Source organism: Argiope bruennichi, chromosome X2 (assembly GCF_947563725.1).
Source record: "Argiope bruennichi chromosome X2, qqArgBrue1.1, whole genome shotgun sequence".
NCBI classification, from domain to species: domain Eukaryota; kingdom Metazoa; phylum Arthropoda; class Arachnida; order Araneae; family Araneidae; genus Argiope; species Argiope bruennichi.
Genome location: NC_079163.1, coordinates 7,174,465 through 7,189,962, shown reverse-complemented (window position 1 = coordinate 7,189,962; position 15,498 = coordinate 7,174,465). Strand labels below are relative to the sequence as shown.

Below are 15,498 nucleotides of genomic sequence, written 5' to 3'. Positions count from 1 at the left end.
CTTTTAATTCTCCATTTCCCGACATTACGCTTTTAAAAAGGGAGAAGGAGAATATAAAGATTGTAGTTTTTAAAAAGGGGAAGAAGTACTGCTTCGGCATGTGCTTTGAGCGCCATTTTATGTCAGTACGTCTCTGAGTAGATGATCAGTTCAATAGATAAGACCCCTGTTCTCTTGCATTCATTTATCATTTTGAGAGTTGAAAATACTTTACTTCCACTGTTTTTCAATTTCCTCTTCATACTTTTGTTGAATGCCCATTCAATGTCATTTGAGAATACTAATCAGCTTTGTAAACAACTGTTTTATAATTTATTTATTAAAACAAAATGCATCCTACAGAAAAAATCCAGTTACAGAGTGCATTACAAAACAACACACACATACATACATAAAGATATAAGCAGTGAATAACAAGAACATTATAAAACATTTATGTAATAAGTATATACAATCAATCTAAAAACATTAAAAATCACACTAATTATTAAGAAGTTTAAAACATTAAAATTGTACAAGAGATTGTCTAATCTTCGGTAACCCACAGAAAACGACAGTATGCAGTTATTCGTAATAAATGTAAGGGGATTTTTATTTTCTTTTGGCAAACTCCTTACAAATATTATGCTCCTAAGTGCATGTAGTTTGTGAAACCTATAACAGATCCAATAAAATGAAAACATTTTTCCCAGCATTAAACATTTCTCCTTTTCGGGGGGGGGGAGCTTATTTCAGTTATTAATGAAATTGATGCTTTTTAAATGCACATTTTTTTTAAATGGCAAGTTAAACATTTTGTTTTTTAAAAACCGGGAGTGAATTCTACATTCGCTATTTTCATATACTTACATGTATAAGCGCTATTTATGGTAATATATATACATTATTTTTTTTATAATTGTACCTATGCGCTATGCATCAAATTATGAGCATTTTTGTTTTGGAGTGGAAATTTGAAGGTTCTCATGAACGCTCAGAAGTCTTCCTAGTGGTTTGGTTCATTTATCAGCATTCACAATTCAATTTCCACTACTAAATAGCCATCGGGAGGCTTCCTTATGAGATGGGAATATAACATAACAGAGAAAAATTCAACTAAATGTAATCGTGCCAATCACAGACATAAAATTTATATGCTGATTTTAGAATTAATATATAACATATATGAATAGACAAGCAGATCTATGCTTTATGTTTGCATTTCATAAGAGAAAAATTAATATTCACACATTGATGTGCGACAAAAGCTTGGAGAAGAGAAGCATCTTATACAATCATAAAAATCACAATACAAATAAATATCCGATACTATTACAAAATTTACATCATTTTACGATTATATTAAAATTATCAAATACAATATTTTAAAAGTTACCATATTTTTAAATACAATAAACATTTCCAGCCTCTTCCCCATTATAAATTAAAAAATTATCGTTATCCTGTATCATTTCGCGTTGTCTTTAAAAAATTTTGCGACTGCATTAGATGCTTATTTGAAAGCACAATGTTATCGGTGGATTATTCAGTAACAGCACGTTAGTAAATTCCATGCAGTTTTCAAAGCAAGAACTATGTTTGGGTAATTCTACATAGTTTTCTTTTTGTACGAAATAGTTGATCCTTTTTCTTTTGCATAAAATAATGAGATAAGAGTTTCAAAATTCATCGTTTTTCACATTCAATAATTTTTGCTCTTCCATTATTTCTTCGCACCTTTGAAGGACGTCGATATTCGTATTTATAAAGGAAATAATTTATGTAAACAGCCAAAAATACTAGAATAAATATCAATCAATCGTATAATTATTTAAAATTGATAAAAATTATAAGAGACATTGGAAATATTTCATTATTCATTACTACAAAAAAATTTAAGTGCGCTCGTTGCCAAGTCAGATACGGATCTAATTTCCAGCTTTCCTCTCATGCATCAGAAACTATAATTCACACAGAAATATACGTCAAACAAGCGAGTGCATTTGTAGGAGTGCGGGGGGAATAAATACCGTTCGTTACAAACTGATGAGATTACTCCAATTAAATGATGCAAGTCACAAGATTGCCGGATTACAAGAGACGCTAGACAAAATTACCATTTTTAATACATTCGGTCGTTTTTATCCATGAAAAGAATGTTTTGTTGCTAAAATTTTCTTTGTTTTTTCGAGAAAACAAGTATCATTTAATAAGCCATATAATCGTCCAGATCAAAACATATAAACACGTATAGCACCATTTACATGCAGTCAAGAAGAATACTGAATTACACTGAATATTCTATGAAATCACTTATGAAACTAATAAATGTTTTGACTTTTAGGATTCGTAAAAATAGCAGCATTTTGAAGGTCTATACAGTAATAACTTATCGGACCTTCTGACACAATTTTAGAATTCCACAAAGCGAAAAGCAGCATTGAAGCAATTTTGCTGTATTCTACATTTCGGCAGACCACCTTAACAAACGTCTGTATGTTGTACTGGTGTACTAATTTAGAGGGGATTGCTCAGATGTCATCCAAGTCATTGTGAGAACAGTTATTGATAGTCGATTGTAACTTCAAAATGACACTTAAATCAAGTTGAAAAAAGAGAGGAAGGTTTTAAATTCAAATATTGCAAAATGCACAGGCATGAAAATATTTTTTTATCACAGTAACAAGGTGTATCGGTCTACTTAGATAAGAAAAGTAGATATAAACCTTTTAGGAAGTAAAAAGAGAGAGAGATAGAGAAAAGAAAAGAAACTATAAGGTTTCAGCTATTATCTGGAACTTACCAATAACCGAACTATTTATTAGTCTACTTACTTGTTTTCAACTATCCCACTACTAAATGGACTTAATGTATAGTCCATTTAGTAGTGGGGTTAGTAGCAGAGAGAAAATTTAAAAGGCAAAACAAAGTATTTTAAATGTTTAAGGAATCATATACAGATATATACACATATTTCAATTTTTTTTCTTTGCGAGGAATTTTTAAATATGATTCATCGTAACAATACAAATTAAAAAAAAATTATAAAAAAAGTACACACAATAAAATGCAAATAAAATTCTTTTAAATAATTATATCATTAAGATTCTAAATGGACAGAAATGTTTATTGAAACAAGATTTTAAATTCAGGCTTAATCATATGTTAATTATTTTAAAACTGCATATGTATAATTTGTACAAAATTAAACAAAAACATTAGTCCTCTATTACAGCCCATTAAACATTATTAATATTTCATGCTGCTTTTCTCCACCTAATTGAAAAGCTTTCTTATATTTTGCTAAGAACAAAAGTTGCATAGAATAATCGGTATTAAATAATACTGTCTTATCGAGAAGTCTGTGTGAGTACTCCAAATAATAATTTTGAAACCATTTTTTTGTGTAAAATTCTAAAGTTTAAGCAAAAACTTAGATTGGGAAGATAAAAGTATGCAAATATTTTTCTTAACATTTTAAGAGTGTTTATTTAAATAACATGAAGCAGAGTTATTAAAAAATATACTACATGACTGAATAAAAGAAAGAATTTTAGCAATATATTAAAAAAAAAACCTACATTACTAATTTCTAAAAGTTTCGATTCTAGATGATCTAGAAATTATCCAAATTGTTTTGTGTTGATCTGCTTTATCTCTCATGAGACGAATTTGAATCAATACCAAAACAAATAATTATAATATTGCAACATAGGACAACAGAGAACTTTTTCTGTATCATAATAATTTACCTGCAACAAAAATTTCTCCACAGATTGAAAGTGGTTTCATAAAATTACTCATGATCATCACCAACGAAATATTTTCTTTACGGTCTAATTAGAATACCTAGCATTCATGAATATCCTCAAAGAAAGTTACTAATGGCCAAGGCTCATCATACTAAATGGATCTATAAACTAATTTTTTTCCCAACAACCGAAATTAATATATTTGTATAATATGTTAGAATCTTTCATTCTGGAGAAAAATGTGCCAGAAATAGAAAGCGAATTAACTTTTAATAAACTTACAAAAGATATGTATAAAAGTTTAACAAATGTGTTGCAACACAATTATTGTATTTTATAGAATAAACAACGTCTCAGGACCATTTATTTAGTATAGTCCATCGGATATTGTTTCCTTACAAATTTGAGATACAAGTCACTTGAAAATTCTTTGAGTTAAATCAGCTATTTTCATTCGAATGTCCATTTTCTTTTTATTTATATCTCCCAAATGTGTTTGTCGACTACAGCCAGGAATAGATTCTGCAAATAAAATTTTCATTATACAAAAATAACTAAAAATTTATATAAAAAATAATTCTAAAAAGTGCAAAATATACCCTAAAGCTTAAGGTCTTATAAAAATTCTTAGAGCAAGAAATACTTCTGAAATCTCATCTGTATAGAACTGTTATCATAAGAATTTCAAAATACTACAGCAGTAATATTTTAGCTAAGTTGCACAACATGAACATTTTACACATCTTTTATGCAATTCCAGTAGAGACTTTTACAACATAACATTTGGCACTCGTTTCCATAATTTAAAGAAATTAAAAAAAATGGAAATAAATTATGAAAAAATCAATCAATATGAAAATTATGCATTATTTAAATAAATAATATAAAATAAATAAATAAAAGGTACTGTCATTGAAGTTGGAATATGCCATTGGTACTGATAAATGTTTTATTGTGAAAATAAGATAATAAGTTTTAAATAGTCATCTGCTTGGAAAGATATTTATAAGAAAAAAAATCTATGCAGATTTATTGGAAGACCAATAACAGGTGGAAATCAGAATTAGTCAGATATAACAACAAAAAGTTGAGACAAGAGGTATGTTCAATGCCTAAGATCATTATATACAACTATGTGCAGAAACAGCTAGTGACATTAACCCAACAGAGGTTTTTCTTTGCAGAAGCCAAATGAAAGTTGTCTATATATGCAAGGCGATGAGCCATTTCTGTGCTGCTCAAGTTATGTAACAAGATAAAGTGTTTGAGGTGAGCACACCAGGGTGGAAGGGCCCTTTTAGGAAGCGTGGAGCCCAAGTGACAATACTTCTGATCATCCCCGGTTACCAGCCAACTTGCACCAAAATATGTAGCATCATAAGAATGTATATACACTTACATCATTGTTACACACTTTGTATAACTGAGGCAGAATGGGAAACAAAAATATATGTTTAAAACTATTCAATAAATTAGATGGATATTTTAACAGCTCAATATAAAATAGCATACATGTTAGCTTACAAGTAATGAACAATATTTGTATATAACTTCTGAAAAGTACTAATCGTTGGAATAACTTCAAAATAATTTTTTTAAATCCATTTTTGTAAAAAAAAAAAAAAAATGCATGTAAGAAATAAATTATCCTTTAAAGATTTCGAAAAATTAATAAATCCTGAAAAAAATTACGCATGAGCCATATCATTATTGTCTTTTTTGAAAATGCTATTTTTCTTGTTTTTTCACTGTTAAGTCTTTTACAACTTTACAAAATCTGAGTTCCAGCTAGTCTCAGATTCAATACCTATAATTGCCCATTTGTTCAAACATTCATGTGAAGTGATTACCTACAGTAAGATTTTACCAATATTAGACTGGAAAAAATCAATTCATTTCGTTAGAAGATAGATACAATCCTTTCGATTATCAAAATAATCTGAAAAGCAATACATAAATTTGGAAATGTAGTAGACCTGTTCAGTGCCGACAAGTAGACAATCGGGGTGTTGAAACGAATTCCGTACAATAAAATAAAAATGTAATGCATGTTGTTATTTATTACATTACACAGTTACATTGCAGTTAAGACTTGAAAATACAAAAAATTAATAATGAATTACATTCCTTTTATAAAGTTAATATTTCAACTTCGTAAAAAATTGTTAATAAATTAAATAAAAAATAACTGCTTCATAAACTAATGAAATACAATTTGGTATGCGCCTTACTAGAGCAAATTTACTATATGTGATTTTTATTACATTTACTCATATTTTATGGCATATTCGTAGATAATGCAATTTAGTTTTCCGGCTTATTTTGATTCAAATAGTCTAAAGAGGTAAACTAGTCTTGATAAACGCGAGGCCTCAATTTTTCATTACTTTGTCTTTTCATTTCTAATCAAACTTTTCTGCAGATGTGGTGACAACTGGTAGGGGCAATATAATTTTTCACACAACAACAGTTGAAATATAATTCGGATAAATTATTTTTAAATAAACATTATTAAAATATTTTTATCATTGAGGCAAAATTCAAAGACAAAAACTGATTTCATTAAATAAATCAAAGCAATCAACATTACCTTGCATAACTGCTTTGAACTATTAGCAACCTTTGAAAAGATTGTCTTCAATCAGTTAGGGAATATTATTCAAGTTACATAAAAACATGCACATGATTTTTGAAGTTCGTGATAAATTACGAATCTTTTCTTCACTATCGATTACGCCTAAAATCATGTCGTTGGCTTTAACTATTTACAAGTGTAATGAGAAAAAAAAAAAAAAAAAAAAAAAAAAAGCACTCAAATTTGTCTTAGATTGGCAAATGTGAAATGTGCACAGACGCGTGAAAAAATTTCAAGTACAATAATATGCATATTAAAACAAAAGAAAATATTTCCTCCTTTCAGAATTAGAAGCACAGGGCTTTCAAAGCCTTTTGAAAAATCGCATCATTCGCAAAACCATCAACCCGACCCTGGATCTCCTGTTGCCAGAAAAAAGTATTAATGAAGATTTGAATTTTCAATGGAAGAGAATTCTTCCTTTAATAATTCACATACATTCCCAGTTGAATTCTAGGCGCCACTATCAGAGACAGCAAATTTGAGGAACCAACTGATTATATTTAGGAGAAAAGTGCGATTTATTTTTTTATTCATATTCTCCAGATTTATAAAAATTAAAATGATTCATAAAAATTAATTCCAAAGTGTCTTGCAAGAGAAGGGCACTGGGTGGAAAACTGAGTTCGGGATGAAATTTAGAATAATGATAGCACGCCGTCAGGATGTTCATATACAAAAATATTAAAGCGCAATAGTCAGCCAATCGTGAAAAAATAGACTCCAAACTTTTGCCATGGCTTATATACTAATACATCGCCATCGTTGAACAGCCGAGCAGCGCAGTCGTCAAAGAATTGCCTCGTATCTGCAAGGTCAGGATTCGGGACTTTTTTTATAAATGATTTCCAGAAATGTTTAAATTAAGGGTTTACAAGTACTTTTAATTTATGTTATCCATTTTATGCAAAAAATAAACGTGTACTGATTTTATATTTAAATTACACCGAAAATTTAATCTTTAAACGTAAAATAATTATAAATATAACTTTAATGCTGATAAATAATTTACTGTTGTCATCTTAAAATAATTAAAAGTTTTAAATCTTTGGATCTTAGGTGTAACAAGTTAGTAAGAGTTATTTATTATAATCTACGAAACTGTGTTTGTCTCGGAAATTAGAGAGCAACTGATAATTTATTAAATACATAAGGAAACGTTTCTGATTTTGATAACGGAAGACATAGTAGAAAGCAGCTGTTAAATTTTTGTATACGTAGGCAGATTGCCCCAAATTTTAGTTATTAATTAATTGGTTAGGAAAATAAAGATTTATTCAAAAACACAAACATCTATTTCATAATCTAGATGACATACACATACGCACACCAAAAAAAACAATACGAGCAAGAACTCAAACAAAGAACAGTACTATTATCAAAATGCATTAGCAGAAACATGTTAAAAAGCAGTTTAAGCGAGTAGGGAAGCTCAAATATCTTCTGAAATTCTTCAGTCTTATAATTTCTTTTCTCCAAGAAATTCTGAGGAAACGTGTCATTTTTGCTATGACTGGCATGTAGAATACCACCCTTTACTTAATACAACGTAATGTAGATAATCAAAATATTCTTAAGTCCAGTTGCTTACACTTAGTAACACATTAATTAAAGCTATTTGTAAACAGCTAATTTAAACTAAATAATTAAAAAAAAGAATAGCATCCATATTCATAGTTATTTTTCTGTTTAAAAATAGAGTGACAATAATTAATTATGCACTTATTATAAATCGTTAATTCCTAATTATGTGCTCATTTTAACTTTTTAATCCCACCGCTTTAATATTTTTAGGAATAAACATTCTAAAGACACATTATCATAATACTAAATCTCATCCCAAACTCAATTTTCCCTAATCTTGTCAGGGTTTTTCATGGAAATAAAATATTATATCTTCCATATTCATACCGATTTCATATCCGTTTCTCCAGAAGTTCACGGCAAATTATGAATAAAGTATTCTTCCTATTTTAAAAGACAACAGAACAAAATATTTTTACTTGTTTGGTAACGAGCTAAGATAGCTCAAATTTATTAATATTTCGACCTATTGATAAAAAAAATTAGTGAATGTAATTTTTTTCATTTGTGAACGTTTTTGTCTCCTGGTTATTTAAGTCTTTTTTAAATAATTAAAGTTATTTGATACCTCAAATTATCTGAGCAAGTTTAGTAAAATTTCATTAACAATTCTGGAATGATTTTATAACAATTTTTTAAACACTTTTGGGATAAGTCTTTACATAATGCACAATTCAATACATTATTTGCAATAGATTAAATATAATAATTTTACTTGCATTTAATGAGAGGGGAGGAGATGTAACAAGAAAATGCAAATCACTGAAGTAAAATGTCAAAATCTTAAAAACGCTAAGCTTTGTTTAAAACCAATTTTCAATATTTTATTTTAGATATTTTTGATTAAGTAACATTTATTGTTTCGTTCTAAATACATAGAAATATCTTCGCAAAAGACATGTTTGTAAAAACTCAATTCGACAATTAAAAGCAACTGTATTGTTTAGGACAAATGGAGAAATATTAGTAATTTATAGTAACACTTTTAGCCCTAACAAAATTTCAGTAAATATGAATGTGGAATTTAATGACAAGCTTTTCTATTTAACTCACTCACAATGGTTCATATTAAAAAGTGTGTAAATCCTTAGCCAATATAATTCACGCTTCGTTAGTAAATATATGTTAGCAAAGAAGTAAAAACCATTTCCTGAAACACATTAAAATAAAATTAGATACATTAAATGTTTATGTTCTCTCTCATTGTCATATAAAACATTTTATTACGCAATAAACGAACTTTCCTCAAATGACATTTCATATTTTAAAATACAGAATCTCAGATAAGCATTTCTCAAGGTAATTTTAACAAGGGCAAAATAAGTAAGATTAATTAAAGAAATGGTGGAAGAGCTTTCCCTGACCAAAAACTCTCCATACAAAAACAAACAAAAAAACATAAAAAATAAGTAAACCTTACCAAAAATCAGATTTTCTCCACAGTAATATCCAGCGTCATTTTTTGGACTAGTCATACTTAGTAGCTGAATACCAACAACAGTTTCACAACCTATATACTCACTGACGAAAGTTTCGTAAAACGATGGCTCTATTTTTTTCAATACCTAGAAAATAAGAGACATCTTAAATTTTCAAATAAAAACTATTATGTTTACATGCAAAGTTATTTTCAGTACTGTTAAAATTTAATTTTCAATTTAAAGCTGATAGCAAGTCTTATTTTTTAACTAGTCATAAAAATGAAAATCTCCATTTTTAACACAACACTAATTAAAAAATTCTACATGCTTTCAAAAACCACATTGCCACTATTTTTTAATTAATCATGTTGTGTGTGTGTACACACACATATTATATATATATATATATATATATATATATATATATATATATATATATATATATATATATATCAATTATATAAGGGGCAGTCAATTGAAAACGAGACAGACTACATAACGACCATGGCACGGAAGTTGGTAACGCAGGTAGGTGTGTCTATAGTAGTGCCCTCTAATGAGAATCAGGAAGGAATAGCGCGAGTTGTCACCGCTATGCCATTTGTCTGTTAGACGCGCTCGAAGTGAGGTGAGCGAGTTGTGTGTGCGTCCGATATAACTACGGAGGTCAGGAAAAAGGAACTGAGAGATGTAGTGCGTTTTTGGACTGCAAAAGGAGTGTTAGGAAGTGAAATTCACACCAGAATGTCTGCTATGTATGGCAAAAACAGTATATCACGTGCGCGTGTGTTTGAGTGGAACAAACGATTTCGAGAAGGTCAGGTGTCATTGAAAGACAGCAGTCGGCCAGGACAAGCTCATCTTGTCATTGCTACGGTGGATGCTGCCGTCAGAAATGACCGCCGGCGGACGGTGGACGACATTCGGCTCATGATGGGTATTAGTCACGGTACCGCTCACGCCATCTTGACAGAGCCTCTGAAGTACCGGAAAATCTGTGCGCAATGGGTTCCCCGCTCTTTTTGGCGGAGGGGCAGAACAGAATGTCGACAACACTGAAGCAACTGGAACGGTAGCACGTTGAAGAATTTTCTTTCCTTTCTCGAATTGTCACAGGATATAAAACATGATGTCATCATTTTGAACCGGAGAGCAAGCGTCAGCGAAAGCACATAGATACACCCTCACCTAAAAAATCCAAAGCCGTGTACGCCAGCTCCTGGAAAGTCATGATGAAATTTTTCTTTAACTGCAAGGGACCGCTGCTCATTGACTTTCTGGAACACGGCGCCACAATTAACGCACAGCGGTATGTGTAAACTTTGCACAAATTGAAACGTGCCATCAAGTCCAAACGTCCAGGAATGTTGACGGAGGGCATCATTCTATTGCCCAATAACGCTCGCCCACATATTGCCCATGATGTTGCGACTAAGCTGCAGAAGTTTCGCTGGGAAATCCTTAAACATCCACCATATAGTCCAGATCTCTCCTCAGGTGATTACCATACTTTTGGAGCCCTGAAGAAAGACTTACATGGTCGTCGATTCGCTTCGAACGCAGAAGTGCAAGCCTGGGTACAATTATGGTTCCGCAGGCAACCGCAAACCTTTTTCCATGACGACATCTTGTCTCACAGTGGGATAAATGTATTAACAGTTATGGCGATTACTTTTGAAATAATAAATAGTTTACTTACTTTTTTTCCCATTTGTCTCGTTTTCATTTGATTGCCCCTTATAAATAAAGTTAGCCAGCTCAGACTTGCTTGTCTTATTTGGATGGTTAACCAACCATCTACAATGGTGACCCGGTTACTTTGACCGCTCTGGCTGTGTGGATCACGTGCCTCAGTTTCTTTGCACTCTTCTGAATGTCGCTACTAGTCTGAAATTCCATAATCTGTACTTAATGAAAAGCCATTTATGACATTCTCCCAGTCTGAAAAAATTGAATTTTGCCACGCTTCATGGGAATCGTTTTATTTTCTACCCACTTACACAAATTTTATCATGAGCGAAGAAGAGAACTTGAAAAAAGAAACTGCGAGGTTGCAAGAAAATCGGCAGCTGCAAAGGATAACATCTGCTCCGGATGATGAAAACAATTCAACGGATCTGCCCACAGTTTATCGAATTTCTCCAAATTGCCTCCTTTTTGGTCCGACAAACCAGTCGTATGGTTCACTCAAGCAGAATCGCAATTCGCATTGGCCCTCATAACTTTTGATTTCACAAAGTTCCACTACACTGTGGTCAACTTGGATAGCAGATATGCGTCTGAAGTTGACGATATCATTATCAATCCTCTATCTACGGCTATGTACGAAACGTTGAAAAAGCACCTTATCCATCAATTCGCACTTTCTGAAGAACAAAGAGTGTGACAGCTTTTGGGGCTTGAAGAATTGGGAGATAGTAAACCATCTCAGTTTCTAAGACATCTGCGTTCATTGGCCAGCAATCTTGAGTCCACACTCCTTCGTTCCTTGTGTCTCCAGCGTTTTCCTTCTCATATGCAGACTATTCTTCAAGGGCAGCCCACGCTAGAACCAGAACAAATGGCTGATAGAATTATGGAGGTTTCTCTTCTATCTTCTTTGTCTTCTGCGAGTTCTACCCAACTGGTTGCTTTTGCAGTTGCTGCAGTGACATTGGAAACGCTTGCTGCAAAAGTCGAGGATCTTGCTGAATGAGTAAAACTACCGCCAACAAACTCAAGTTCAAGAATTTCACAAAACTCTTCGCGTCGTAGATATCGCGTGAGTTCTCATGTTGCTCCAGAACCAAATACATTTCTATCATCGACGCTTTCGAGATAAGGCCCATTTCTCTCCCTTGATTGATGTGGCTGCACAACAATCCTACCACTATTTGTATCAAACTTGTATTGTATTACACCTTGTTTATTACCACTACTTTTAAATTAATCATGTTATATATGTATATATTGATTGTAAATAAAGTTAGTTAGTCCAAACTTGCTTATCTTGCCTGAATGGTTAACGAACTATAAATATATACATACAAATTTAGCACAACTTATATTTTTTATTTTTAAAAAATACAGCATAATATAGCAGTCTTCAATTAATTCCAACAAAAAGTTTTCCTTTTTTTTAAATGCATTTAGTTCAATAAGATTCTTTATAATTATAATTTAGTATAAAAAATGTCAGTGTTTGGTTTTCAATATTTATCTTAAAGATTGTGACATTTGGTTACTAAACTATTTTTGCATATTTAATGGGAAAATTCAGTAATTCTGATTAAAATAAGAACTGAATGAGTAAAGTATGTCCTTTAGTGAATAATGTACTTCAGAATTCCCAGTGAAAATATACCCTAATCAAAATTTTCAACATTACTTTAAAGCAAAAAGAATTCAAAATCAGTAATATCAATTTAATTTTTACATTGCAAGCAGTTGACTATAATTTGTTAAAGAAAACCGTTTTTTTCAATTGTTTATTATTTTAAAAATAGTCCTTGAAATGGATTTCAATATATTTTAACTCCATATATATTTATCAAATTAAAGAATGATCCCCTCTTATCTATTGAAAAGTTATCTGATTTTTGATTAAAAGTAAATAAATCCAGAAACTGAAATAAAGGAATAAATTAAAAAATTTCTATTTGCAAAAGCAAAAAAAAGTTCTATAATATTAGAAATAATTTTTTAAAAATAGATGTTTGAACTTAATTTTTAATTCTTATCTAAAACAATGTTTTATAATCATCTTTTGGGGCATTTAATGTAAATTAATAAAAAAAATCAAGCACATTAGAAAAAAATTGTAAAAATGCATTCTTTTCATGTAAATGAAACGATTTTGTAAGCTAACGTGTATTTTAGATTTATCATAAATACAATGGTAGCACTTTAGCAATGTTTTTATCGTATGGTAATTGATTTTATCATTTGTTATGAATTATATTTCTTCAAAAATTACTAATATGGTGTTTTGGTTACAAGTAGAATTAATGAATCCATCTAAAAAATTCGGTAAACAGAAATAACTTATTTTTTACTCAATAAGAATCAAACTTATGAATGCATTAAATTTTTTTGAGAAATAGTTGAAGTTTGTAAAATAATAGTTGTGAAAAATAGATTCCATTGTTTATTTTTCCTCTTCATTTCCTGCAGCTTAAATTATTAACCAGAATGATTATAATAATTTATTAACAATCAATTAAATTAATTAAAGATTTTAATGCTTAAAAAGTTATATCTACTAAAATATTAAACCATATCAATTACAACAAAAAGGAAAATTCCCAAATTAAATGAAAATTATAAAAATGCCTTCGGAAACAAATTTTATAGCTTTAAGAGATAAATCAAATCAAATCTCGGGAGCTCTTGTAAAAGATTAACTAATTAAAATCAAACGATAAAATAATTATAAAACCCAATTTTTATTAATAAAAATACAGTTACTATGAATAAATAGATACAAAATTATCTTTCAAATGTTTTGAATTATAATTATTAATTTCAATTATGAAATAATGTTTCAGTAAAAAAATATTTTACAAATCCATTCTGCCAGTGGGTTAGGAAAATTTTCAGTCATGAAATAATACATTTTTTAGAAACCTTGCTTTTACATCATTTTTCAAAATACGAATCTCAATATGCAAGGACATGTAAGCATCTAAAACACACAATAATCTGATTTCTTTTCGTACAAAATAGCAAATTATATTTTAATAATAATAATAATAATTCAAGATGCCAAAGGGAAAATCCTCAACATGTAATTCTGAAATAAAATGCAGCACACAATCAAAGCATGCAATTTAACGTTTCTATTAAAATCTTTCAGTGACTTACTTTTTGTTTTTTCTTTGAAAAATCAATCTTTGCAATAGTTAAATGAGGATTGAATTCTCTTTCATCAGTTGAAGAAATCTCAAAATCAGCAAAATGTTTTCGAACACGTTCAGCTAAGCCACAAAGTCGTTCAAATGATTCATTTTTCGTAATTTTAGCATAAAGAACCTAGAAAAGTAATAAAATTTCACCATTCTGAAGAATATTATAGTTTGTATTATAAAAAGTCACATACAATTTGAAACACAAAAACTTCTTGTACGCTGCAATCAGTTCAGGGTAGATTCTCGTCACACGAATGCAATATCTCGTCACAGAATGTTAGAGACGTTGCCACTCTTATTCAGAGGGTTCACAATTTTATTTGCAGGATCATAAAGCTAATAAAAATAAGAAGTTTTGTTCAAACTCTAGAGAAGATTCACGACTCAAAAAGAGTTTCAATTTACAATTAAGAATTTCGTTTTGCTTGAACAGCTTCGTTCTCGAACAACAACAAACAAATGCAAGAACTTTTACTTCTTTACTTATAATTTTTATTCTTATTACAAATGTTAAAATTATATAGTTCATCTACTATAAAAAATCGGTTTTCCAAATATCACTGGAATTACAAATCAGATATAATGAGACAATACAGAAGACACTGACATATACACAAAAGAAAACTTTTGAATTTAAAATTAAAAATGCTTCATAACTGCATTATCTAAGGCACCATCAGTTATTGGTTGTCAATTATCAAAGCATAATCTAAGCACAGCAAAATAGCACATAACTGAACATAAAAATCATCAAAAAATTATTATTATAAGTTTGAATTTATCAGTTATATTTTGAATAAGGGAATAATTAGTAGAAAGAAGATTAACAGAAGCTGACATTTAACTGTTTCATGATCGTTTTTGTTCCAGATACAAGATAAAATAAAACAAAAGCACAGCGTTTGCAACTATTATACAAGAGTAACATTATTATAACCGCCAGATCTAATAGCCGGAATAGCCTCCTCTTGCTCCTCTAACAGCAATCAAGGTGCAGGGCACGGACTCACTACGTGTTTGGAAAGTGGGCATCTATGACCAGGATAACAGCAGAGCATCACGTAACTCGTTAAGATTCAGAGTTCGAGGATCTTTCTGTCTGAAGTGTTGATCAAGATGCTTCCACAGATTTTCACAGCGATTAAGATCTGAAGACTTTGGAGGCCAGAGCAGTAACTAGAACTCTTCCTCATGCTCCTCTAACCATGCACAGACCATTTTGGATTCATGGCATGCAGCAT

General features: G+C 30.3%; 1 protein-coding gene across 1 annotated transcript in view; it reads right to left on the bottom strand.

The window, feature by feature from the left end:
• Window positions 1–341: 341 nt before the first annotated feature.
• The window catches only part of LOC129960571 (A-kinase anchor protein 7-like), a 31,817-nt gene continuing 16,660 nt past the window's right edge, over window positions 342–15,498 (bottom strand). Inside the window, exons 5-7 of the mRNA XM_056074063.1 lie at window positions 14,214–14,381; window positions 9,371–9,515; window positions 342–4,253 (exon numbers count right to left, since the gene is read on the bottom strand). Of these exons, the coding sequence (XP_055930038.1) occupies window positions 4,147–4,253; window positions 9,371–9,515; window positions 14,214–14,381 (420 nt within the window). The 3' untranslated portion in view covers window positions 342–4,146. The remainder of the gene's footprint in view (window positions 4,254–9,370; window positions 9,516–14,213; window positions 14,382–15,498) is intronic.